The 27,923-nt window shown below is 45.4% G+C and overlaps 1 protein-coding gene across 2 annotated transcripts in view; it reads left to right on the top strand.

The window, feature by feature from the left end:
* SVOPL (SVOP like) overlaps nucleotides 1-27,923 on the top strand; it is a 244,704-nt gene that overhangs the window by 177,576 nt on the left and 39,205 nt on the right. For both annotated transcript variants that reach the window (XM_069227985.1, XM_069227984.1), the window contains exons 12-13: nucleotides 2,859-2,970; nucleotides 24,947-25,028. In XM_069227985.1, coding sequence (XP_069084086.1) covers nucleotides 2,859-2,970; nucleotides 24,947-25,028 — 194 coding nt within the window. The remainder of the gene's footprint in view (nucleotides 1-2,858; nucleotides 2,971-24,946; nucleotides 25,029-27,923) is intronic.

Below are 27,923 nucleotides of genomic sequence, written 5' to 3'. Positions count from 1 at the left end.
AATCCAGGAAGATCAATATCCAAGTTCAATAGCCAAATTCAATCCAGTTTGTTAATTCAGCTGCAAATGCCTTGAGTAATGTTCCAATCCTGACGCCACAGCTGGCTAGTATACTCATGATGATTTAACGAGTGCCTCTTATTGTTTTCTCTTGGTTATCTGTTTGGTTCACCATTCAGTTGGGGATCAGGGTTGTGGTCCTCTAAGAGTGCACCGTGCGAGAACTTATGCCAATACTTACAGTCACCTCGTAGCCTTGAGCGCCACTCTTTCCCACAAGAATACACCCTCATCAAAATAGGAATTATTGCTATGCACTACCTTGCTCCAAGTGGGAGTTCCATCGGTGGTACATGGGCGTTCTCATGGAACCACCTATGTTTTCTGATTAACAAAATCCCTGTCTACTAACATTGGTAGACAGGATTTCTGCTACAAACGTATACTTCCTCGAGGGAAAGTTTCCACATTTTTCTAGATTTGCATTTGTGCTGCACTGCACACATACAAAGTGGGAAAAATATTAAAGCATAGTTTTTTACTAGAATGGTCATCTAATCTCTATAGAATACACATACCCGCAATGCTGCCTCTTTCAGCGCAGAAAGAGGGGGAAACAGCACCATATTCTAATAGATATGATACTGCTCTGGGTTCTCACTTTCACGCGCTCCCGAAAAGCCAGCACATTTGGGACTTTGTTTTATGAAGACAGACACCCCGCTATGGAGTTTCAGCATGAAGCTTAATAAAGGGCAGTGCTTGTGAAGGTGGAGTGCCTTTAATAGGGTGACCACCCCAGAAGCAGTCACATATAGTTTTTTAGCTACATGATCTATTTTCACTTAACTTTCTGTGCACACATGTAACTGTTAATCACACTGGTGTATAGTATATCTGTTGTATGAACGCTGTCTGGGCCCTTGGTTCAGATTGCCTTTCTCTTACTAGTTCCCAAATTGGGAAACATCCTGCCTGCTGATGAGTAACAAAGCAGCTTGTCATACCTAAAGAAGATCTCCATCAGTGTTACTGTAAGCACTACAGTTCTAGTAAACCCAGCAAAATCCTTGCATGTGTGTATAGTACACTCTGGGAGGCTGGCACATCTGGGAAGGATATGTGCACTGAGAAATTAAGAAAGCGATCTGGAGATGTGTTTTAATAAAAAACTCAAAGATCATACTAATTTCAGACACCACATTATATTGAAGCAATACGCTGTTCCTGTAAGGCATCGTAGGCAAAACATACCACTCTCATAGCGAAACCTTTGATGATCTTTATGCAAGTGACAACATTGAGCCTGTAGAATATTCTCATATGTTCAACCTTAAGAGCTGCAGCTGTGTTTTCCACAGTGGACCAGGTTGAACTGGCTGAAGAATCGAAACACCTGTCAACTTTTGTGAATTTATGTTCCAGTAAAAGTGCATGTTGCGGCTGCGTCATTTTATAGGGGCGGTCACACAGTCTGTTGTCTTTTCCTTTTATTTACTGATCCTAGTTGGCTTGGTAAATAAAAAGAAAAAGCATTTTTTTTCTTCAAAAAAAAGTGTAGAGGATGCAACGCAGAGGAAGTAGGTGGAGGAAGCAACAGAGAAAACACAAAGGGCACATGGAGAAGTACAGAAGTACACAGCACTGGTAAGAGACAGCAACATAGTACACGGAGGGAGAGAAGCACTCGGGCGGGATAGCAAAATATGGGGCTGGAGAGGAGAAGCACACAGGCGAAAAAACAACATGGGGGGAATCACACAGGGGTGAGCACAAAACAAAGGTGGCGGGGGAGAAGCACATAGGCAAGAGAGCACCAAGGAGCACTGCAGAGGGGGGGGAGAGACATACACAAGGAAGTACTTAACCAAAAAGAAAAAAGTAGTGCCTGAAAGGTAAGCAGCGGGAGAATACACGTAATGAGGTTATTCTCCAGAGAAGGCACAAACACAAGAAGAGGAAGGAAAGCCCCCTAGGGGTAACGAATAGAAAAAAGGCAAAAGTGAGTGACACTAAAGCCAACCAATGTTAAGCAGAATCTAAGCTCACTGTAAGCTGACAACAGGTGTTTTTCGAAAACAGATAGCTTGTCCTGTCTGGTAGGCCAAAGCTAAAAAGTGATGCCATGGAAAATGTGCTCAGTGCAAGCAAATAAAATGCCTAAAAGTATCATAAAGTAAATGTATAATGTAATCCAGTGGTGAGCCCCCTAAATTGCAAAAACATTTTGTCACAGGTAAAAATTACAGTATGACTTCGGAGGTCAATGTAAATTTGAAGTAACACTACTCAGCATGTCAAGGACATTTCAGCCCTACTGTTGAAGTGCACTACTGCAGCTAGTTCTTGTACGGTGGGTCAGTCTCATTAGATTGAATCCAGAAAAAAAGCAACAATGAGGGTCTTTTTTTTAAATCCTTAGATGCCTATCCAATTCTGAATTGGTTACAGAGGACCCAGAGCTTAGTGAGAAAGCAGGCCTCTGAGCACACTCCTATCTAGAAAGCCACATTATTTATTTATTATTTTTTTGAAAAAGTCCTGCATAATTTACATCAGAAAGGAGAAAATAAATCAACCATTGGCTGATTCCTCCAATAAAACATGCATTCCAAACATTCCACATTCATCCAGTAATCTGCTTTAGCTAGCAAGTATGTTCTGACATCTAGAGAACTTGTGCATATTTATATCCTCTAAAAGGTGTTTGCCAAGAGCAGTAACATAGATAATTCTTTTAGTTAAAAAAAAAACAGAAATGAGGGAGGAATGTTTTAATTGGTCAAACAGCCTGGTTTCTACAATTAAATGTCAAGCCTCGACTCAGCTCACCTGTGTCTGTTGTGTTTCTTTTTCAGTTAATCCTCTTAATATCCTGGCCATAAATTTCCTTGGGCGCAGAATCGCCATGGGCATGTCCCTCGCAGGCACCGGAATCTTCTTCTTGCTTCTGAATGTCTGCACCTCACGGTAAGACGCTGGATGCTATGTTGTCCTGCTGGAGATAGCCAGACAGCGCTTTCATTAACAGTGGGTGTTTAATCTTAGGGTATGGCAGAAGCATGGACATAAATCAGAGGCCCTCAGTGGGCAGAATTGACTTCCCCTAGCCCCTTATGGTTTTCTTAGTGAACCCATAGGCTTCAAGTGACCCCAACACCCGCGTCTGTGGCGAAAGAAATACAGGACATGTAACACCACCCAGTGTTGTTTCAGGAAATTTGGGAGCCCTGGGCAAGACAACATTGCCCATTTTCTGCTAATTTAAACCCCATTGTACCAAGCAATATTAAGTAATACACTAAAGATTGAGATGGAGAAATAGACAGATTGGAGTTAGGAAGTTAATTCACTTTCCCAGGGGCCCCCTGAGACATGAGGGCCCTGGGCAATTGCCCACTTTGCCCAAGCCTTAAAACGTCTCTCAGTCACCACCATCCTTCATCATGAGGGCCCAGCCAACACTTTCTAGCAGCGGTGAATTTTTAGAGTCTCCAAAGACGCACTTAAATTGTGACTCTAGTGCTGCATTCGCCGACTAAGTAAACAGAGACCTATTCACAAGTTAGAAGTCCTTTCTTCAACACTGGCTTCTCTCCACAAACTAGCCTTCAACTGCCAGAGTTCAACTCCTTCGAACCACAGTGAAGCCACTGCGTTGCAAAAAAGCTGGACACGGTATAATAAACACTCCAGACTGCTATGCCAGCCCTTTGTCTCCTACTCTGAGAATTAGAATTTTCTATTAATTTATCCATTTACTGTAGAATTGTCTAAATCTTTTTCATGAGTTTATCAGGTTAAAAGTTATGTAATGTTATGAGCGTCAATAACCAAGTCATGTCATTAATGCTGCCACCACATTTTCATAAAATGCTACTAGTGAGTATTGGGTTAAATAGCAACATTGGACATATCTGGTTTTGGATTTGGTGATTTAAAATGCCCATGTGCCGTTAATGCTCCTTTAGCTGTCATTTCAGTTTGTTTCTGTTGCATGACAGGTTGCCTACAGTGTATTTGTGAGTGTGCATGTGGCGAGTAGTGTGACTTCAGGAGGTGCACTGCTTAGCAGAACACAGGGTACGCAGAGTATTTACAGGCCCTAGAGGCAGCATACTGTGTAAATCCTTCCTGAAGGGATAAGGAGGCAAGTGTTGGCAGGGTTATTGTTTTCAGGATGATAGAAGGAGGCTCCTGTGGTATGATTGACTACCTTTCTGTGCTCCATTATGTGTTGTGTCAAGAACTTATCTTTGAGGAGACAGAAGCAGGCCCACAGGCCAACCCTGTGGTGTCATTGCCATGCACACCATTGGTTCCTCATAGCAGGTTACAGGCGTCCCTTAGGCTTTGCAGTTGTGGACCAAGACAAGCACTGATTTGAAGTTCCCAAAAAAATGCTTTTCGAGCTCACGTCAGAATATGAGTCATAACGACGCTATCCTTCGCTTACAAAGATAGACGCTTATAATGATATGTGAGTTTTGACCACAGACTCCACGTAGCACTTAGCCAAGCAGCACACCGTCACATTAGTGACCACCAGATTCATCTGGCCTATTGACTTTATTTTAGCATTAGCCACTGCCACGTTACAAGCTGCAAGTAGTTTTCCACATTGTACAGTATGCACATGTTTTTATTTTTTGTTCTTTTCCACCAAGGGCTTAGGCTGATAAGAATGTACTCAGACGGCAGGGAATGGTCTTGTTTTGAATTGGCACATGGGATTGTGGCCAAGTCCCTACGTGTTACTTTCAAAGGTGGCCTAAAGCAATCAGCATTTTTTTGAATAAATAAACTTCTGCAGGGAGAGGGAGGTTCTACAATTTTCCTCTCTTGTTTGTTCAAAGTTTAAGAGGCCGAGACCAGATGGACCGGGGACAGAGAGTGATTGCAGATCTCAGGCATATCCAGGACTCTGGAGTGTGTCATCCTTCCCGTGAGGATGATTGATCTCTCTCTCCTCGATCGATTCTGGGATCTGGCGATCTGATGCTGAATAGGAGGGAGATGAACCAGTTTTGCCCTTGCCTCATGGTGATGAATATTTTTTAATTCATGATTTGATTTGCTTTGCATTATAATATAGATACATATATTTGCTGTGTATATTGCAGTGGAGAATCATTTGTGCATGTTTTCATTTAATTGCTGTGACCATTTTTAAAGGTGTGCTTTCAGTATGCTAATCTCCTTTTAGGAACCTTGCGTAGTGAAATAAAAAATGTCTTCTTTGGACTAAGAAGTGCATTCCATAGATTTTTGTCAGTCCATGAGTGTTTCAGTTCGGTCATTAGTGAAGCAAAACAACGCTTTTGAAGAATTTTGGCATTTCTTGCTCATAAATATATATATCTATACATATATATATATATATATATATATGTATATATATATACTCAGGCTAATACCTGTGACTGCTATAAAGGTACACTGCTTCCTATGTCCTGATGAGGCCCATAGATGGAGGGCCAAAACAAGTCGACCAACAACCCAAGGAGTGTTCTGAATTTACAAACTGAAAGACTATGATATGGGATTATACAGCACTTAACCAGTACGAACAATTAACTACTAGTGACGGTATAGATCATCACTACCTTGTATAGAGGACTGTCCTTGGAAAAAGTGTTTGTCAGGCCATTCTTCTGAATACTGTTGGAAGTTTTGAGTGCAACACTTATGTACTAAGTACCTGCTTTATGGAAATTGTGATGTATATATTTTTTTGATGTGACATGTATACATATGTTTCAGTGTTGTGCATTGTGTTAACACTACATATTATATGTGTTTTCATAGGAGGAGAAGTGAGGCAAGTATAAATGTGTTTATATAAAGTGTGAGTGCCAGAATTAAAAAATGTTTCCAGTGATCAATTAACGTCTTGTAACATGATGTATAATGTATGTGTATCTTTCCCTACTCCATGCCATCTTTATATCAGTATTTTAAGCCCAGCATGGGCGACAGGAGACAGTGACCATCACATGGTTGGATGACTTCTTGACCACATCCAAGGGCATCTGAGGGCCCTGATGAAGCCACAAGTGGCTAGATTACCTGCTATTCTTTAAGTCAGCAGCCCACGGACGACATGCCTAGCATATAGAGGACCTGCTGATTTGTTTCAACAGTTAGTGACTCACCATGGTGCCTACCAATACATTGAGCAAGTTCATGGTGGTATCTTAGTGCACCACAGGACAGGGGTACTATGACCAGTGAAAAGAAGTACCCATACGGAATGAAGTCATTCAATAAATATATTTTTTACAACGAATTAACATGTCTCTGGGAGTTGTACCATTCCAGCAACTGCTAGCATAGAATCATTTTATGGATCATCGTACTATATTGTTTTATATTAGAATGTAGTAAACATTCCACATAGTGAAAGCTAAACTCCTGATCTCCAGATGCATAATGCCACACATTCCCCTTCCTTGAAATATTTAACACAGTAGGTCCCTGGAAGGATTCGCCAAGGACGTGAATTTCCAAGCAGCTTATTGCAAAAGAACGGTGTGCAACTAGCAGAGCCTCAGAGTGCAGAACAACTGCCCAGGAATTTGTCGCACTTCAAGAACACCTAAGCATTCTGTTTATCAGTGAACAAAACCCAACACATCACCCCTTGTAACAATATACCCAAAAAAGAGATGTCCCATTCAAAACGCCAACCGCATCCACACAACAAGAAAACCAGACAAAAGGTCATCATGCAAACACACATCCCACCAAGGTCAGAAACACAAAGCATCAACAATAAAACATAAAGATTCTATGGAGGAGCTTTACTCCTCTGATATCTGATGCACTCAAGATTTATTGGACAAGCTGGTGCTTGCACCTCACACATCACAGAATTCCCTAACCGATACACCACAGCAAGAGTGCAGAAACACTGGAACATCCCATCATCCAGTTTCACCACACAGTCTTTAATGTTTACTACCCTTTTCAGGGATGTACACTTGCCACTATCCTTGGACCTTACATTTGGTAACCTCATCCTAATCAGTTCCCTGAATTTTGTACACAAGTGTCATCCAGGCAAGCCACAATACTTTGACTGGGTCCGATAAGAACTCTCAGCAACCTCTAGTAACGTCCATTCTGTTATAACACTATTTCCCATTCACAGCCTGTAGGAAAATGCCACTGTTGGCATGGTTACCCCTTAACTGTTTGCCTTTTGTTGATGCCAGCTTTGATTAAAAGTGTGCTAGGACTCTGGTAACCAGGCCCCAGCACCAGTGTTCTTTCCCTAAAACTGTACCTTTGTTTCCACAATTGGCACAGCCCTGACACACAGTTAAGTCCCTTGTAAGAGGTACCCCTGGTACCAAGGGCCCTGGGGCCAGGAAAGGACTCTAAGGGCTGCAGCATGTAATATGCCACCCGGGGACCCCTCACTCAGCATATGCACACTGCCTCACAGCTTGTGTGTGCTGGTGGGGAGAAAAAGACTAAGTCGACATGGCACTCACCTCAGAGTGCCATGCCTACAACCCACTGCCTGTGGCATAGGTAAGTCACCCCTCTAGCAGGACTTACAGCCCAAGGCGGGGTGCACTATACCACAGGTGAGGGCATAGCTGCATGAGCTAAGTCAATTCTTGGGACATTGTAAGTGCAGGGTAGCAGTGGCGGCCGGCAGCTTTAGGAGGGAGGGGGGTGGGCGGGATACACACACACACACACTCATTCTTTCACACACAGACGCACACGCACATCCATTAACAACACTCATACAATTCAAACATGCACGCATGCACCAAACATTCATTTTAAAAGATCGCACACACTCATTCTTTCACACACACACACTCACGCACCGCATCCATTAACAACACTCATAACACTCAAACATGCATGCGCACACCAAACATTCAATTTAAAACATCACACACATACACACACACACTTACCTTCAGCCTCCAGGTCCCAGGAGGGTTGGGACTGCTGCCTTTCCTCATTGGCTGACCTTAGGTCAGCCAATGAGGGAAGGCAGCAGTCCCAGCCTCGTCACAGAGTGGGATGGGGTCAGTGAGACTGCTGACCCCCACCCCACTCTGTGACGAAGTGTCACTGATTGACACTGTCCCTGGGCACTTCAGGGCTTAAGACACAGGGGAGGGCCTCGAGGCACCTTTGTTGAGCCGAGGAGGTCACCCCCATAGGAGCTGTGACCTACTCAGCCCAGCAAAGTTCAGCTCAGGCAGCCAGGAGTGTGCGCAAATCGCGCATGGCTCACTCCTGGCTGCCTGAGCTGAACATGGAGAGTGTCTGTCAGGCTGACCTTTGTTCAGCCTGACAGATACTCTTCATGAGGGGCAAAAGGTGGGGGGGCGTGGCCCCTCCACCCTAAAGGACGGGCCGCCACTGCAGGGTAGCCATACTGAGTATATGGTCTGGGAGTTTGTCAAAAACAAACTCCACAGTTCCCTAATGGCTACACTGAATGCTGAGAAGTTTGGTATCAAACTTCTCAGCACAATAAACCCACACTGATGCCAGTGTGGGGTGTATTGAGAAATGCACACAGAGGGCATCTTAGAGATGCCCCCTGTATGCCAGCTCTACTATTAGTGTGGACTGACCGGTCTGTGCCAGCCTGCCACTTCCAGACAAGATTCTGACCACATGGGGTGAGTGCCTTTGTGCACTGTGTGGTCAGAAACAAGCCTGTCCTGGGTGGAGTGGTTCACACCTCCCCCCTGCAGGAACTGTAACACCTGGTGATGAACCTCAAAGGCTCAAGCATGGTGTTACAGCGCCCCAGGGCACTCCAGCTAGTGGAGATCCCCCCCCACCTCGGACACAGCACCCACTTTTGGCAGGAAGTCCAGGGAGATAATGAGAAAAACAAGGAGGAGTCGCCCCCTCAGCAAGGTCCACCCCTAAGGTAACCAGAGCTCAAGTTACCCCCCTCCTTGGAAAATCCTCCATCTTGCTTTGGAGGATTTAGCCCAATAGGGATAGGGAGGGAGCACAAGGAGGGTGTAGCCACCCTCAAGGACAGTAGCCATTGGCTACTGCCCTGTGACCCTAACACACCCGTAAATTCAGTATTTAGGAGCAACCGTGAACCCAGGATTTCAGATTCCTGACGACCTACAAAGAAAAGGACTGCTTAGCTGAAAAACCCTGCAGAGAAGAAGTAAGACGACAGCCGTTCAGAGAACCTGCACCAGCGATGCATCCTGCGGGCCCAGTGATCTCTGCTGACTCAGAGGACTGCCCTGCAACTAAAAATGATCAAAAACTCCCATGGACAGCGGACCTGTCTAACAAAGAAAGAAGAAACCATCTTTTAAGAGACTCTCACCTCACTCCAGAAGTGCGATTCCCCACCACTCTGCACCCGACGCCCCTGGCCCGAGTCCAGAGAAACCAATGACCCAGAGAGGATCCCCAGGCGACTTAGACGACGTGTCCACCCTGGACTCACCTCTCTGCACCCCCATGACGACGCCTGCAGGGCGGTTCCCAAGGACCTCCCTGACCGCAACTGCCCGGGACGAAGATATCAGACGCCTGGAGAAGCACTGCATCCGCAGCCCCCAGGCCTGTGAGAAACCGACCACCAGTGCAGCAGTGACCAGCAGGCGGCCCCCACCCTTGCCCAGTCGGTGGCTGGCCCGAGAAGCCCCCCTGTGCCCTGCCTGCAACGTCTTAGTGACCCCCGGGTCCCTCAATTGAAACCTATTGAACGTCCGATGCCCTGTTTGCCCACTGCACCCAGCCGCCCCTGTCCCGCTGAAGGTGTGGGTTGTGTGTCTACTTGCCCCCCCCCCAGTGCTCTACTAAACCCCTCTGGTCTGCCCTCTGAGAATGTGAGTACTCACATGCCAGCAGACCTGAACCGGAGCATCCCCTGTCTCCATAGGTGCCCATGTTATTTTGGCTCCCCTTTGACCTCTGCACCTGACTGGCCCTGTGTTGCTGGTGCTGGATGTTTGGGGTTGATTTGAACCCCCAACGGTTGGCTACCTATGCCCCGGAGACTGAACTTGTAAGTGCTTTACTTACAGTAATAACTTACCCCCCCCTGGAAGCGGCCACTTTTAAAATAGCTTATTGCCATTTTATGAAAAACTGTGCACATTACTGTTTTGGTTCAAAGTTCTAAGTATTACTATGCCAAGTACCTTACGTTTAATATACTTACCTGCAATCTAAATCTTGTGGTTCTAAAAATAAATTAACAAAAGAATACTTTTCTATACAAAAACCTATTGGCCTGGAGTTAAGTCATTGAGTGTGTGTTCTCACTTATGGCTTGTGTGTGTACAACAAATGCTTAACACTACCCTCTGATAAGCTTAACTGCTCGAAAACACTACCACAAACAGAGCATTAGTATTGTCTATTATTGCCTCTGTCAAGCCTCTTGGGGAACCCCTGGACTCTGTGCACACTATGGGGGTGATTTTAACCTTGGCGGACGGCGGAGGCCGTCCGCCAAGGTACCGCCGTGAAATGACCGCACCGGCCATTTAAACATTTCCGCTGGGCCGGCGGGCGCTCTCCGAAAGAGCGCCCGCCGGCCCAGCAGAAATGCCCCTGCAACGAGGAGGCCGGCTCAGAATTGAGCCGGCGTAGTTGCAGGGGTGCGACGGGTGCAGTTGCACCCGTCGCGTATTTCAGTGTCTGCAGAGCAGACACTGAAATACTTTGCGGGGCCCTCTTACGGGGGCCCCTGCAGTGCCCATGCATGGGCACTGCAGAGGCCCCCAGGGGCCCCGCGGCACCCCCTACCGCCATCCTGTTCATGGCGGGTTTCCCGCCATGAACAGGATGGCGGTAGGGGGTGTCTGAATCCCCATGGCGGCGGAGCGCGCTCCGCCACCATGGAGGATTCAATGGGGCAGCGGTAAACCGGCGGGAGACCGCCGGTTTACCCTTTCTGACCGCGGCTGAACCGCCGCGGTCAGAATGCCCCCGGGAGCACCGCCAGCCTGTTGGCGGTGCTCCCGTGGTCGGTGACCCTGGCGGTCACCGGCCGCCAGGGTCAGAATGACCCCCTATATCTCTTTTTGATATAGTATATACAGAGCCAGCTTCCTACACAGCCTATTCAACTTGGATCCTGGAACTACCAACAACAGGACAAGAGGAGGCAGACCAATGCTTTCCCTGGGCTTGATGCACACTGCCCACAACAATTTTGTCAAATCTTGAGACCAGTCTAAATGCAAGTGGTAGCTGGATATTAACCTTACTTACCCTATTGCACCTCCCCATCAAACTGTTACTTCAGATGTGGTACAATGACATTTTCACATGCTCAATATCAAGATCAGCAAAGACTCCTAAAAATTCATTAGAGGTACATTGGAACCCGTTGTGAGTCACAGTCTCCTCAGGAATGCCTTCTCTTGCAAATCAATACTCCAGATATTTTCTGACAACCGTGGCATCAGCTCAACGATAATAATAATTGATGGCCACGTTACCAATTGTTACCAATTTTGTCACCACTCTTCAGCATGCGGAGTGGTCCAGTCACATCTAGGGCCAACTTGACCTTGCCTTACCTAGTGTAGAAACCAAAGTCACAAGGCGCAGCACTGTAATCTGTTATTTTTTGCTAATGGGTCTTACCTTATATAACAACTGTTTAACTGTCTTGTGTAAGCCTGGCCACCAGAAGTGCTCCATGAACCTTCCCTTCTTAGCTATCATCTCAGCATGACCTTCATGGGAAACTCGACTAATTTGCTGTGTACATTTTGAGTACAACCAAACATCCAATTGTCAAACAAAACCACAGGGAGCTTAACAGCAACATGGAGTTAGGCCTTTATATTGTCGGTGCTCTTGGAGGATGGGCAACTCACTTGCATATATTCCAGCACTCTCTTGAGAATTGTATGCCCCATGAGAGCCTCCATCGCTTCTGACACAGCATCCTGTGACACTATCGCCTCATCATCAATTTAATTATCCATATCTTCCTCTGCAGGTTGCATAGGTACTTTAACAAACAGACTAAGGCATTTGTGATGCCCAGAATATATTCCATACCATGCTTGAATTCCTGTAGTCTGTACTTGCTACTTTGCAATTCTGAGGGTGATCTTGCTAGCCCCTTTTGACCACTAAACTTTTGTGATGCATACTAACTGTAAACTCTGTTCTTTATACATTTCGGAAGTGATTGACACCCACCAACATGCCAAAGCTTCATGTTCCTCTATGGGTAAGACTCTTTATGCAAGACCACCTGGTGACATGAAGATGTTATTGCCAGAGTGCTGAACATGTCAGCATCCTTCAAATGTGACATTTCTGAAATGTTAGGGAGTAGATGCCAAATTCCTACATTCAAATCTCAAAAATTGACAGACATTCGTAGGGAGCCATTAGATTTCCATGAATGCATTACCATGGACATCCAATCACACACTGAGCACACCGACTAACTCTGGGAGGGGAATATAAAAATAAGCATCATCCATAACCTAAAAATACAGGACGTACACTGTGGGCCACCAGAAAACGTTATTGGGGGCAGTCTACATATAGTCATTGATCTTCCTCAATTTAAAGCACATCTATTAAAAAAGGCAACTTTTTTCATAGATGGTCTAAAAGAAGAGGCAAGTGGGTGACAGCTTTTTATAATAAATCAGTTGATTGGAGGAACTTACCAGATGCTATTTGGAAAACTCAAAACGTCTGGTTTGGTAGGCAGAGGATTTTCTGCTAGTGAACTAAATAGTGTCACAAACAATAGGCAGGATCATGCTACAGCCCTGCCTATTGGAAGGGAAAGGAAGATATTTCAGTAAAGAGGCCAGGGAATAAGGAATACATTCTCACTGTAGCATGAACACATCACATAGAGTATCCCTAGCCAACCTTAAGTATTTCTGTCGGGTACAAGTACCAAGTCTAATTTCAAAAAGAAAATTATTTATTTTTATATGTGACCCTCACCCACATTATCCAGTGATACCAGAGAAGTCGGATCCAATTTCAAAAGGCCCCAATGTTTCCTCAAGATTTGTCCAGTATTCTCTAACTCAACAGATAAAGTAGTGATTAATCTGATGGTACTGGGCGCTGTCTCTTTGATTTTCTTTTTCAAGATTTGTGTCCTATCTTTTGATTTCACTCCCTCCCAACTTTTGGTTGATTAGTCCTTTAGGATACCCTTCTGATTGTAATCTTATTTTTGTAATCTGTTTGTCCGGCTCTACCTCCTGGAAACAGTTATTTTTTAATGTGCAGGAATTCTCTATAGGGAATGCTCCCCTTCAAGCATAATTGATGAAAAATGTCTGCATGGCATGTAGAACTGCAAAGGTGGCAGTGACTTTTATCTGTAGCACTGTCTGTATGATCCCCTCACTGATGTATATTTCTTTATCTAAAAAAAGCACTCTTGTCAATCAACTCATACATGAATTTCAAATGTGCAGTGTTGTTATTCAAAATGGTATAATATTTTATTCCTCAGCACTGCCATCCCAGATTATAAACAAATCGTCTATAAATCTCAGCCACATGATGATCTTGTTCACAAATACATCATTTTCAGGTGCCCATGTGCTATGCTCCTCCCTCCATCCCATTGTTAAATTTGCATAGCTGGGGAGATGGGAATAAACATTGCAGTATCTCTAATTTGCTGGGACATCTCCTTATTAAACAGAAATATGTTCCTGGTCAAACACATTGAGATGATTTCAAGTAGCATTTGATTTTGTTTATAGAAGTGAATATTGCTCTTTTTCAGAAAGTGTTTCACAGGCCATTATACCTATGTCATTCTCAATGCTTGTGTAAAGCGACGTTACATCCATAGTGGTTAACTTATAGTTTGTCTGCCATGGTGTTTCTTGCAAGTGTTGCAGAATGTCACAAGTATATTTCAGATATGAACTTAAGTCTCTAACCAAGGGAGCTAAAAATGGTCACTATAGTTCGAAACAGGTTCAAAAAGTGATCGCTTTGCCGAAATTATGAGTCTTCCCAATAGGCCCTTCTGATTTTTGTGTATTTTTGGTAGGAATTATACAGTGGGAATGACAGGACTGTCATGTACTTTTGTTTTTCTACATCAATAAAATTATCCTCCATCCATTCCAATAATGGTATGCCCAGACGTGGGTCCCGTGCTCACTGTGCCACTAGATTCAAGCTAGCCTGGCTAATGAAGGGCAATACCCTGAAACTGGTCCCAGGATGCGTGTTTCCGCTCTGCGGAGTACTTGGCCTGGGAGATTGAGCTGGACTGCTCCCATGAGGAACAGGGTCTAGAGTGATTTGCATATGGCGGGGTCCAAACTGGGGTGGCATGGTGAGCAAAAGAACGATGGATTAAACCCAGATCTGTGACTGGAAGTGAGTGTTTGCTTTGTTCAGCACTGCTCTATAGCAGATCCACTACATGAAGCAACCATCTTGGCTGCATCCAGTTGCTCTTCTTGTCTCAAATGTTCATACCTTCGAGGGAATGGGAAAATTCTGCCTTCCTCATAATCCTCCTTGTCTCTATGAAATGTATATTTTTTCCTTCGTTTCACTTCTTCCTCATGCTTATCAATTTGCTCACCCAAATCCATTATGAATCGCTTGTGCTCTTCTGATAGTTCAGTTTGTTCTAATTCTCTGTCAAGTTATCTCAGCTGTGATTGTATTGGAGGTAGATCTATTTCTGTATGTTTAATTAGAATCTCAATCAATCCCAAATATGACTTTATTATATGTTCCCCCGACTCTTGTAAGAGCTCCCTGCTTGTATTTCAGTGGCTAGGCATTTGAGATATTCGTAGACCTCGAGGTACTCTTTTCACTTCCATGTATTTTTTCAAACTTTGCACTTCCTACCATTTATTAATTTCTTTACGTGAAGGTTTTTCCTAATTTCTCAATTTGCTTTTGATATATCCCTTCCTTCTTTGAATGTCCCCACTTCCTTGCCATTTTGAGAGGTTTTATTAGATTCCTCAAAGGAAGTTGCCATTTCTTCATCGCGCTTTACCGCTCTTTGTTCCATTACATACTCTTTTTTTCCTTAGTGAGTTCACTTTGTCGTATTGTTGCCCACAACCTGTCAGGCTCAGCTAGTCAAGTTCCTGAATGCATAGTCCAGGGTGTTTTTACTCTAGCATAGCCTTGTCAAAACCTCCTATTGTGAAACACATGGCCACTCTTGTCCCTCTTCCCTTCTCACTTGCTAGGCTTCAGCACGGTGAATGCCACCCTCTGGTTGCTGACTACAGCGTCTCTGCTGTTTGGTCTTGGCAGGGGACTCTTCCAGTTTCAGCTCTCTTGGTGGCAGCTGCCGGCAACCTTGTAAAATACTCATCGCCCACTTGATCCTTCTCCAGCTGATGCCATAGCGCTCTTTCGTCAATCAGAGTGTGATACTCATGTGGCAGGACCCTGTCGTTCCAGATTGTTTGCTTTGCTGCCCATTATGAAAAAGAGTCACACTAATTTCCAGGCTCTAAATCTTTTAAACTCCAAACAATTACATATAAAAACACCCAGCGCGTTTCAGTCCTTCCCGGACCTTGATCACAGGTTCATTACAATAGTCCAGTTTCGCTGATTATGCTCTGAAGAGCAGTTTTGCGAATTTCGACCATTCTCATGCTGATATAGTCCGTGCCAGTTGGCGAAGGGATATGATTTTGATTGCCAAGTTACACATAAAACGTCCACAATACATGGTAAGCTCCCCAAATCTGCAGGGAGATTCTGTGAATGTGGTGCATTCTTCAGACCTATACTCATGCCCTGGCTGGAAAAGATGTATCGAAAAATTCTGATTTTGTCTTTAAAGAATTAAAAAAAAAATCACAATGCAAGGGGAAGCCACTTTAGCAAGTCTTTGTAGTGTGGCTCTGATTTGATGATTATGCTTAGTAGCATTCTCGACAAATTGTCACAAATAGTTCTGACGTCTTCCAGCCCAGTGTAGTCTACTTGAATAGTCTTTTGAAAGAGTTCAGCAGTGGAAGAAACCCCAAAACACAGTCTTTTCTAGCGCCCAACATGGATAGAAAATGTTGCAGTGTAGCAACTGGACTGACCGAACATACAAATCCGGCATTAAAAAACATTTAGCACTGTTGAGATTAAGCGGGATATCAGCTACAGTAAGAGTAGCTAATCAAGGGCCATATTTATCAAATTTTCATGCAACGCAGCAAGCCACTTTGCTGTGCTGCGTGAAAGGGAGCAGGCATATTTAACATGATACAGCACACTCCTGCTCTCTGCCTGCACTTAGTGCACAGTGTGCTGCCTAGCACCAATACAGGGACATGCCTCTGGTGTAGGCAGGATTTTTTTGTGCAGGAAGCTACACCTTCCTGCACATCAAAAATCCTGAGAGGCATTTTCCTCTTTCAGTATGTGCTGCACAAAGCAGCACAAGTAGGAGGAAAAAATATTACTCCTTCCTATGCGTCTCCTGGGGAGGCATGGCATTATGATGCACTCTCAGGTCTACCACTAATAGCAAATCTAGGAATGCGCCAAAATACATGGGTGAATGCGTGTGAACACCTACGCTCCACCCAAGTAACGCCTCCCTTGGGAAGAGTAAAGCAAAGCAGCGACTTGCGCTGCCTTGCGTTACTCCACATTCACCAAGCCGCACAGGGTCACGCAAGGTGGCCTTGTGTGGCTTGGTAAATATCATTCAAGGTTTTGTGTAGCCCTTGTGTCCCCTTGGTGGTGCAAGGGTGACACAAGCCCATGATAAACATGGGCCATAGTTTGAAAGATTTTGCCTCTACTTGAGGCTATAGATGAAAGTCTGTCTTTCTGTGCTGAAGCGCCAATGAATTTATTCTGGTACCTTTGTGTAGCTTGACTGCTTCATCAACACTAATCCAATGAATAGCTGACTGATCTCACATAGCATCTTTTTTACACTTTTGGTAAAGAATGCACCTCTTATGCCACTGCTCAGCGAAGCAGCTTGCCTGTGCCACTCAGTTACAAGTACCTTGACCCTGACTGATATCTTTGTGATGGTAATGGTGGTATTGAATGGTCTATCTGGAGGCAACAGAATCAGGCACCATTGGCGCCATATATCATAGTCTTGGTGGCCATGAGTGTCAGCCTTTGCTTGAGATACAGCAGTTGTGTTTGTCGATACCCATGAGTCAATGAGGGCAGTGACAGACAGACCCTGGATTTCTATGCTACATGTAAGTTGGGGCCTTCTTCCAGTGGACTTTAAGCTGATGGAGGAGATAAGAAAGATTCCTTCTTTTTCATTGGGAGGTTCGGGAGGCTGATGAACCCCATTGCTGAGTTTGTATGCTTTGTCTTGCAGATGCATTGACGTGCTTGGTACTGCTGGGAACTTCTTATACCCTGGCACAATTGTGCGAAATGGTCCAGTTTGACGCAGCTGTAGCTTGTCTTGCTTCATGCTGGGAATGTGGGTGGTTGGTGTGACTTGCTCCTCCAAGAGACACAGTGAAACACTCTTGGCTCTTCACTTCCTCAAGGCCTTCATGCAGAAAAGACATCTTTTCTCTCTAGGAGGATTTATTTGCATAAAAGCGTTCTTTGAATTTTCAGGGGTCCAGGTCCTTCAGTATCTGATTTTATTGTCTTTATTGCCAATACAGAGTCCATATACTCTACACAAGTGTTTTCACCCTCATGTCATGAGCCAAGCGTAAGGATCACATTCAGGTTCATGTGCATTTCTCACAAGAAAAGCTGGCAGAAGGTAGATGAGCCTCAACCCTGGATAATATGAGCCCTTACCTTCTCCACAGAGTCGTCACCCATGCAGGTAGTTGCTTGAGCACACAGCTGCCCATAAAAGTTATCAGTGGATTCACCTTCATTTTGCTTTGCCTGCCGGAGTAAAATCACTAGTAAACGAGGATCATTTGATGACTGCAGTCCACATTCAGGTCAGCCACTGCACCTTCAAAGTTAGTCGCATCCCCTATGGTGAGCAATTTTAATAATTTGAATATTTCCTTACCACAATTGTGCAACATATGTGAGCATTTGATGGTGGTTTCTGTCTCCCCCATGACGGTGAAATGGTTTTTAATGCGGACCAGACAAATACACCAATGCAGCACCATCAGGGTTGTGGCTTCAAGTTTACTGAATGGATGTTTGTTGGTGCCCGTACAAGCTGCCAAAGGTGCCTAGGCACGGCTGCTTGATCAGCATTGCCAGTGTGATTGTTGTCCCTGATCTGCAGTGGAGACAGGGGCTACCAGAGTCAAGACTCCCCGTGGCGTAATCTGCTGCAAGGGGAACATATTGTTGGGTCTACGCAGAGCTTCTTACCATCAGCTCCTCCATGGCTTCTGTGGATGGTGTACTTTTGCATTAAGGTCAGTTTTCACTCTGCTGTAAGCCTCAAATTATCAGCCATTCCTGCCAAAATCCTTGCCATATCCAAGGTCCAGACTGTGATTGATAGGGCACTTCTCACACAAAACACAATACGAAGATGAAAGGTAGCAGAACTGTACCACAGCACCAGCTGCACATTCTGCTTAAGCACAGATGTCAGAGATATGACATGGCGCCGGTGGAGGCCCTGACCCTTTATTTGGTGGTGGGCAGTCAGAACAGTCACCAGGTGTAGTACATACCCACAGAGCACAGCATACTCTTCAAGCAAATTAATCTTCCTGGTTTAGATCCCTGTAAGGGACCCGGAAATGAGAGAGATGACATCACACAGTTCAGCCAATCCTGGACTGAGATAGTGCGTCAATTCCTCCTTTATCATCTCTGGTTCCAGCGCTATGCATGAGGGTTGTGCAGTGTGTGTTACATACAAAGGGCCATATCTACAAACCCTTTGCACCCTCTGTGTGTCACTTTTTTTTACACTCTGGCAATGCAGTTTTGAGACCCAAATCTATGAGGCCATGCAAAGCCACTTTGCGTGGCTTTTCTTGGCAACATATTGGTGGAGTAAGGCAAAGCAGCGCAAGTCATTGCATTGTCTTACTCTGCGTCAGGGGAGTTGTGGTGGGTTTTCCCATGCAAAACCCATGGGTTTTGACACATTAACAGATTTTACAAGGATATGTAACCCTGGGAATACCTCAAGGCTGTATGCCTTCCCAGGGAAATATATATTGACTTTTTCTATGTGTGCTGCATTCTACAGCACACATAGAAAGAGGAAAACGTCTCCTTGGATTTGTTTGTGCAGGAAGGTATCCCTACCTGCACAAAAACAATCCTGCATGCACGCAGACACCCTTGCATCATGGTGCAAGGGTGCCTGCATTGGCGCTAGGCAGCCAAAAGGGGAGCCAGCGCAGAGGGAAAGGACAGAAATGCACTGTATTTTCTAAATACAGTGCATTTCTGCCCTTTCCCCGTGGCGCAGGGCAGCTCACCATTTAAGTATTAAGTAAATATGCCCCAGGGAGACTATGTAGGGTGCCTGACAGAACTCTTCCCCTGATTTGAGTCCTTGCACACAGGGACATACTGTTAATAGTGTACCAGCTGCTAGAGGCCCACTCAGGTGAAAGCGAGCAGCAAGGAAGGACATGGTACACACAAAGAAAAGCAACACTCCCATAAAACAAAGTTCAGGCTGTGCTCAGAAACCGGCCCAAATTTATATTTTTGGGTGCAAAACTGTGGGAATATAGTTTTTGCACAAAAAGTATAGCGCCGGCTTGCATCATTTTACAACACCGGCCAGGCACCCTATTTATAGAATGGCGCAAGCCGGCGCTAAACTTGGGCTAGCATCTTAAAAATGACACTAGCTGAATGGGTGTGCCTGTAGGGAAGGGAGGGGGTTGCGCATCAAAAAATGACGCTAGCCTGGGTAGAGACAAATAAAATGCCTCTAACCAGACTAGCATCATTTCCTGGTGCTCAACCACCAAAAACATGACTCCTGTCTTACGAAAGACAGGAGTCATGCCCACCACCCCAATGGCCAGCACAGGGGACAAGTGTCCCCTGGGCATGGCCATTGCACCCTGTGCCATGCAGGAGACCCCAAGTTAGGGCCCACAATGGGGGAAAAAATAAATACTTACCTGGCCTTACGTGGAATGAGGTCCCCCATCCTCTGGTGTCCCTCTGGTGGGGGTGTTTAACCATTGAAATGGGTCCACAGGTCCCCTAATGCCTGGTATGACCAAGGCGTTAAATAATGGCGCTAAGCAAGCTTAGCACCATTATTTATCCCCTATCTTCCACCCGTGTGTCATTTTAGCATGGGGATAAATATGGGGGTATGGGGATAGCACCATTTTTTGGATGGGAAGGCCTACCTTGCATCTCATTGACACAAGGTAGGTTCAACTCCTAGATTTTGCCATTAGACGTGCCTAACGTCAAAATCTAAATATGGAGTTAAGTTTGCACCGAATTTGCGTAAAAAAAGATGACGCATATTTGGGGCAAAAGAAGTATAAATATAGGCTTTCATCTTTATTGTTAGAAAGTGGATTATTGGTGAGGACATGTAAGTACCTAAACTTAGCGATAGGCCACTAACCCCCACTAGGCCCAGTTAGGTCTCAATAAATTAATCCCACTTCAACCCGTGGTAGCTTGGCAATGAGCATTTAGGCTTAACGTAGGAGACGTGTGTAAAGAATTAAAAAATCACAACACAGTAAATGTGTAAAACAAAATAAAAATCCAACACCAATTTATACAAATAGATTATATTCTTACCTTTAAAATGACACTACAACGGCAAAAATCCAATAAAGGGAACCAAAGATATGAATGTTTAAAGATGAAATGTTTTCTAGTACTAAAAAACAAAAGCGCCAATCTGGACATCTGTTCACACTTGAATGGGGCAAAATCAAAATTTGAGGCCAATCGCGATGGAGCCCTGCTCGGCTACAGTGAGTGGGAGGCCTCAGTCAAAGTTATACCTTCAGACTTAGATTTTTTTCTTGAAGATTTTTTTCACTGGGACAAAGTGACAATTCGGATCCAACCTCCCTGGAGCCCTCTTCAGATATGCAACGCAGGAGACCTCTGTGAAGAATTCTACCTTCAGACGTAGATGATTTTTTGTGATGCAAATCTTTACCAGGGCTGAACTTGAAATTAGGTCCAACCTCCCTGGAGCCCTCCTCAGATACACTGCACAGGAAGCCTCTGTCAACTTTCTACATTCGGACTTAGAAACTTTTTGGGAGCTTTTTCTCTCCGACGTCAGACGACCCTCCAAAGCAAGCTGATTTAGAGTCAACGTCATCAGATCGCCTTTCTAGGAGCCCCTGGTGAAATCCTGGAAATCTGGGGCTCCAGAGCTTTTCAGCAGGATGAACCTGCAAGTCAGGCCGGGTCGCGGCCGACGTAAGCTGACTTGACTCACGACGTTGGGTTGGTCCACTTCTGGAGCTTTATTCAAAATGTTCTCCAGTCTTCTCCAAACTTCTGGATCTTTTTCTAGAAGGTCTTTGAAGGTCCTTTAGTAGTCCACCACTCACCCCAAGGTGCCAGATGCTCTGATTTGCTCCTTGAGGGATAGGACTCCAACTCCCAGAATGCACCTTGCTCAAATCCAAAAATGACCACTGGACAGTGGTCAGCTGGTCAGTTACTTCAGGTTTTGATGCAGGGGGCTCTGGTCAGCTATTTTCTACATGTAGTAAAAAGGGAGTCCCTTCTTGAACCAGCTGAAGACAGGCAAAGTCCTTTTTGTGGTGAAGCCCAAGTGCGCAGCTGGTGCAGTCCTTCAGAGTGTAGTGCCCAGGTGCAGGTCAGTGGTTCGGCGGGACAGTCCTTCTTCTTCTTCTTGTTGTTCCTTGTAGGGATCTGAGGTGGGGGTGCAGCTCTGCCAATTTTATCCTTGCTCCTGGGGTGAAAAGTCAGGGGGGCTCTTAACCAATCACGTGCAGGCCACCACCCTCTTGTATGATCACTTCCTGGGAAGTGTTGCAAAAATCAATCCCAGGGAGCAGTATTTCTCGCAAATCCAAAATGGCAGAAATTCAGTCTTGGAAGATAGGTCTGGCTGAGCCCACCCACTTGTGTGGCTAAGTTCACTTAACACACCCCTCTCCAGCCCTCTTCTAATCTAATCAGGGGGCACCTGGCTGTCTGGTTTTGCAGGAAATGGGGGAGGACCACTTGCAGGACCAACTGTCCTTCCCTCCTTTGAAGTACAGTTTGGCTGCTCTCCCCCATCCTGTTTCACCATCTGCTGAGGCAGTTGTCCTCTCCCAGGCACTTCCTTTGTGTTTAACCCAGGCCACTTCACACCTCATCAAGGCAGCTAGGCCAGGCTGCCAGAGGCTGGCCAATCAGAGGAGGGCACTACAGAGCTGAAACTGGCATCTTTCAGGAAGAGTTCTAAACCTCTCTCTAGGTGGAAGTTATATTAAATTCAACAATGGAAAGTTGTTAGATTCATTATAACAATACGTTTGATACCACACTTGAAATATCTAGCTCCTTTTGAGACTTTATTAATTAAAAATTAAAGTCTTCCCATGTTAGCCTATGGAGCCCATTCATTACTGAGGGGGTAACGCATTTAGCTATTTTTTTCCCAACAGGGTTATTTTTCTCCCAACAGGGCTATTTTTCTCCCAACATCTTTTATAAGGTCCTTGCTTATGGTTGCACTGCACCCAACCCTAAGGTAGTTTAAGACTTTGAAAGTATATTTAATTCCAAAGTCGAATTTGAGGTTCACTATAACCTGGAAGCAGCCAGCAGGGAATGCCTGCCTTTAAAGTGACCCTGGGCACCACAGCAGTGTACCTGTTGGTGCACTACCTACGCTGAGGCCCCTCAACCTATGTGCCCTACCATATACTAGGGACTTATAGGTAGGTTGACACAGCCAATTATAATTAGCCTAAATTGCATAATCATTTTAATAAGAGCACAGGCCCTGGGACTGATTAGCAGTGCCCAGGACACCATCATAGTTAGGAACACCAGCAAAAGTGAAAAATGGGGGCAAAAAGTTAGGAGGCTTTTGCAATCAGCCCAGTTTTCTCACATTCATGAACACTTGTGGGCATGTCCTGCCATCTGTGCTATAGCCTTTATGACTGGAAGGCAGTCATTATGGAAGCTGCAGCACATTAACTGCATGTTTTTCAGCTTCCTCCAGTCACCTTAGTAGTTTATTTTTTGGACTATTATGTACAGCTGTACTCACTGTATACACCCACAGAGCAATGTCAATCATTTTTTGGCCAAACTCCTGATCTAGTATCTGTTTGTCACCCAAGTCCCTAGGATGCTGTGTACCTCTGCTGTTCCTTTGTAAAATATGCGTGCTTGGAATGCTAAGGCTGCTAGATAAATCAGTGGGCATTGAGAGGGACCGACTTCTTTGCAGGCCTTCTCAGTCAGTTTGCAGGACTTCTGTGTCAACATTGTTGCAGCAGCACTTACATGTTACGGATAACTACTAATGGCCTCGGGCGCTGCACCACCATGTTTTCTGACTGCATTAAGTGAAACAAAAGTGCCTCTTACCGTGCAACCTTAGCTTTAAAAAGTAATTTCGATGTTTAGAAGCTACCTAGTGGTTAACTGTTTTGAATGAAATATCAAATACATTTTGTCATGCAAATCCCACACTTCTGAACGCTGGCCAAGTGTGACAGTTTTACATGGCTAAGCAAAATAAAGAGAAGGCTAGACTACAAAAACATAAAAAACACAAATATGCGAGGGACGTTGCAGCCTTTCAATGATTTCTCCCATTCACTCCATTACACGCTATTATTCTGAAACAAGAAGCTCCGGTTTCCACACTGCCCTATTTCTCACCGCCTTTGTTCACGAGAACAACAAAGAACGATGTTAAAGTATAGAGTGGTCTGGACAATAAATCGCCCGTGGTGCGGGTCTGGGAGAATCGCGAAATAACAATGGTCGCCTCTCTTTCTGAACAATCTACGCAAAGTGGAGGAACGTGGTGGCGCCTCCTCTAATATTGTGCCCGTTTTCCCGAACGAATCCGCCACTGTGCAGAAGGCCTAAGTTATGCAGGAGACAGAGAAGCACATTTTAAACAAACTGCAAGAGAACATCATCCTGCGCCCTCCTCCCCCCCTCCTATGGAGAGTGCCTGCCCAGCAAATGTAAAACACTCAACCCTGCCTGGCAACAGCAGCATTCACGGTCCCCAAAGAGATCAGCCCCATTCAGCAGGCATTATGAAGGAACACAATGGCAACAATGTACACAAGCTCCCCTTTACCCACCCCCCTCTCAACTCCCCCCAACACCGCTCCGGCAAACAGATGCCAAGTTGAACCCCTTTTGGCCCGTATTCTTGCACACCATAGCTCAGGGTTTTTTTTTTTTTTAAAGTATTGCAAAACCCACGTGTTGAACTCTATGGATTAATGAAAACCACAGTGCAGTTTAGACGTTTTTAGGTTGAGCATAGCAGCGTGCAAGCGATGCTTTTCTTACTTGTTGGTATGTATCTGGGCTTTTAACCACACCCACCGCACGCTCATCACTATCACTCGTTCATGGGCTTGCCTTTCAAAAATCCTTTGTTTTCGTTGGTAATCATATCATTCTGCGCCAAATTTGGCAAAATCCAAAAGATTATATTGGATTTTTGACCTAAAAATTTGGTTCACATTAGTCAAGGCTGGCAAACTTAAAAGATGAACCAAAAAGAAGCTCTACTTCAGAACCCATATCTTACCTTAAATACATATTTATATATAAAAAGTGAAAACCCAATATATGTATAATTTATTTTTACAGGAAACAACGTTTTTCGCAAGAGTGTTAGTCTTCAATGTAAGACTTTACCTCAGTAAGTATGGACTGGGATGAGGAATACAGACGAGGTGGTAATGCAATGTAGTTAAGCAATGCAAAGTGAATTTAGTTGCAGTGTATTATAGGCTAGAACATGAATATGTGTGAACTGGAAGAGAGTGTCTGTACAGTGCTACTCACCACCGCTCTCTGTTTCTTCCTTAAGATATGGCTTAATCGCAATACTGTTCTTCCTCCGAGCTCTGGTGGCAGCAAGCTTCAACACAGTGTACATTTATACTGCAGAGGTGAGTCCCAGGTGATCCATGGGTATTATTTTTATTTCAACATTTATATAGCACAACCTGGACCGAAAGTGGTAGAACTCAAAACCAAGAGAAGGAATACATTGAGATAGGGGAAGGGGAAAAAGTTAATAGGCTAAGAGTTACTGAACACGTTCCCACTCCGCTTTACTCTGCGTAAGGGTGGCACCTGACCAGATTGTCAAGAAGGTAGTTGACATTACTGCTTCCTACAAATATGGCAATATTATCACTGGGATTACTCTACAAAAAACAGTGGTGGCTTTTATTCGAAGGCTCTACTCTGTAAAAAGCTCTATTAATCCATCTAAAACTACCTTAGAACCACAAAACACCCAGAGCAGAGCACTGCCCTCACTTTCCCACTTACCCCTTCTAATTCCCCTCATAACACATTCATTCTTGCTTGTTGCCAGTTCATAGGTGTTACTGCCTTCACTATATACAGCAGGGAATGAGATGGCAGCCTGCAAAATAAACTCAAGGTCCACCCTGTAGGAAAGTAGCCTCTTTCTAGCATGGGTAATCACGCTTTTGGCCTGTTTGGGAGTGTGTGTCAGTGTGTTTTTACTGTGTCACTGGGATCCTGCTAGCCAGGACCCCAGTGCTCATAGATAAAAACCTATATGTCAGTGTGTTTTGCCTGTCTCATTGGGAGCCTGCTAGCCAGGACCCCAGTGCTCATAGTTTGTGGCCTAATATGTATGCCTGTGTAGTGCCAAACTGTGTCACTGAGGCTCTGCTAACCAGAACCTCAGAGCTTATGCTCTCTCTGCTTTTAAATTTGTCACTGTAGGCCAGTGACTTCATTTACCAATTTCAATTGGCATACTGGACCCCCCTTATAAGTCCCTAGTATATGGTACCTAGGTACCCAGGGCATTGGGGTTCCAGGAGATCCATATGGGCTGCAGCATTTCTTTTGCCACCCATAGGGAGCTCAGACAAACCCTTACACAGGACTGCCACTGTAGCCTGCGTGAAATAGTGCACACATTATTTCACAGCCATTTTCACTGCACTTAAGTAACTTATAAGTCACCTATATGTCTAACCTTCACTTGCTGAAGGTTAGGTGCAAAGTTACTAAGTGTGAGGGCACCCTTGCACTAGCAAAGGGCCCTCCACATAGTTCAGGGCCATTTCCCTAGACTTTGTGAGTGCGGGGATGCCATTACATGCGTGCACTACATGTAGGTTAATACCTATATGTAGCTTCACAATGGTAACTCCGAATGTGGCCATGTAACATATCTAAGATCATAGAATTGCCCCCCCATTCCAAATCTGGAATCGGGGAAACAATTCCATGTATCCTGGGGGCTCAACTATGGACCCCCAGTACTGCCAAACCAGCTCTCTGAGGCTTGCACTGCAGCTACAGCTGCTGCCACCTCACAGACAGAGTTCTGCTCTCCTGGGGTCTGGGCAGCCCAGTCCCAGGAAGGCAGAACAAAGCATTTCCTCTGGAAATAGGTGTTACAGGCTGGGGATGGGTAGCCTCCCCCTGCCTATGGAAATGCTTTGAAGGGCACAGATGGTGCCCTCCATGCATAAACCAGTCTACACCGGTTCAGCGACCCTTTGTCCCCTGCTCTGGCGGGAAACTGGATAAAGGAAAGGGGAGTGACCACTCCCCTGTCCATCACCACTCCAGGGGTGGTGCCCAGAGCTTCTCCAGTGTGTCCCAGACTTCAGCTATCTTGCTTTGCAAGGTGTGGGGGCACTCTGGAGGGCTCTGAGTGGCCAGTGCCAGCAGGTGACGTCAGAGACCCCTCCTGATAGGCCCATACCTGATAAGGTAGCCAATCCCCCTCTCAGGGCTATTTAGGGTCCCTCCTGTGGGTTCTCTTCAGATTCTGCTTGCAAGTTTCCTTCAGGAATCCTCTGCAACAACTTCAGACTCTTCTGACCTCAGATCAACCGCAGCCTGCTCCAAGAAACGGTGTAACTGCAACAATGTGTCTACAAGACACACTTTTCTTCAGCAACCTCAGCTCCAAGTCAGCAACTGCAACAGTTTCCATGGTGTGCACGCTCTGGGGACTCCCTGTCTTCATCCTGCACCAGAAGGACTGAAGAAATCTCCCGTGGAGTGAATGAGGCACTCCCCTGCTCCAAGCAGACACCTTCCAAGGCGATGATCGGTACCCTGGGACTCCTCTCACAGCGACGAGCGTGCTCCTAAGGACACAGAGGGTGGACATCATCGACATAGACTGTCCTGAAGTCCTGATGACGCAATTTGGAGGAGGTAAGACCTTGCCTTCTCTGAGAACGACGGTACTCCTGTGTATTGTGTCTTCTTCATCTCCTGAGGCCTCTGTGCACTATTTGCACAATTCCTTCATGCACAGCCTGGCCCAGGTCCCCAGCACTCCACCCTGTGATGCTCAACTCGCTGAGTTGTTCTCCGGCGGCGTGAGACCTTCTTTTGTTGTGCTGCATCAACCACATTTTGCTCCTCCTTTGAATCCAGATCTTGCGGCTTCTGGGGCTGCCATCCGGCATTCTGAGGGCCCTCTAAAGTGCTGAGAGCCCCCTTTTCCTCCTCACACAAAGTTGAGGCCCCCAGGACCCTCCTGGGTCCATCCAGCACCATTTTGATGAAAAATGCACTTTTGCCGTGGCCAAGGATTGTTGGCGCCTTCCAACACGAAATATCGTCTGCAATGATCTTCACGCGGTGGGACATCTTTTGCATCACACTGGAACCCGCTGGCATCACCCTAGGGTGCATTTCTGCAGTCTTCAACCAACCAGGGACCCTTCTTTTGCACCCTTTTCTGGGTTGGCAGGGGCTCCTGTCCATCCTGGAACTTCTTTCGACTTCTGGAATTGGTCCCCTTCCTTTGCAGGTCTTCAGGTCCCATAATC

This window comes from Pleurodeles waltl, chromosome 4_1 (assembly GCF_031143425.1).
Source record: "Pleurodeles waltl isolate 20211129_DDA chromosome 4_1, aPleWal1.hap1.20221129, whole genome shotgun sequence".
NCBI lineage: Eukaryota > Metazoa > Chordata > Amphibia > Caudata > Salamandridae > Pleurodeles > Pleurodeles waltl.
This window is presented reverse-complemented; position numbering and strand designations above follow the sequence as displayed.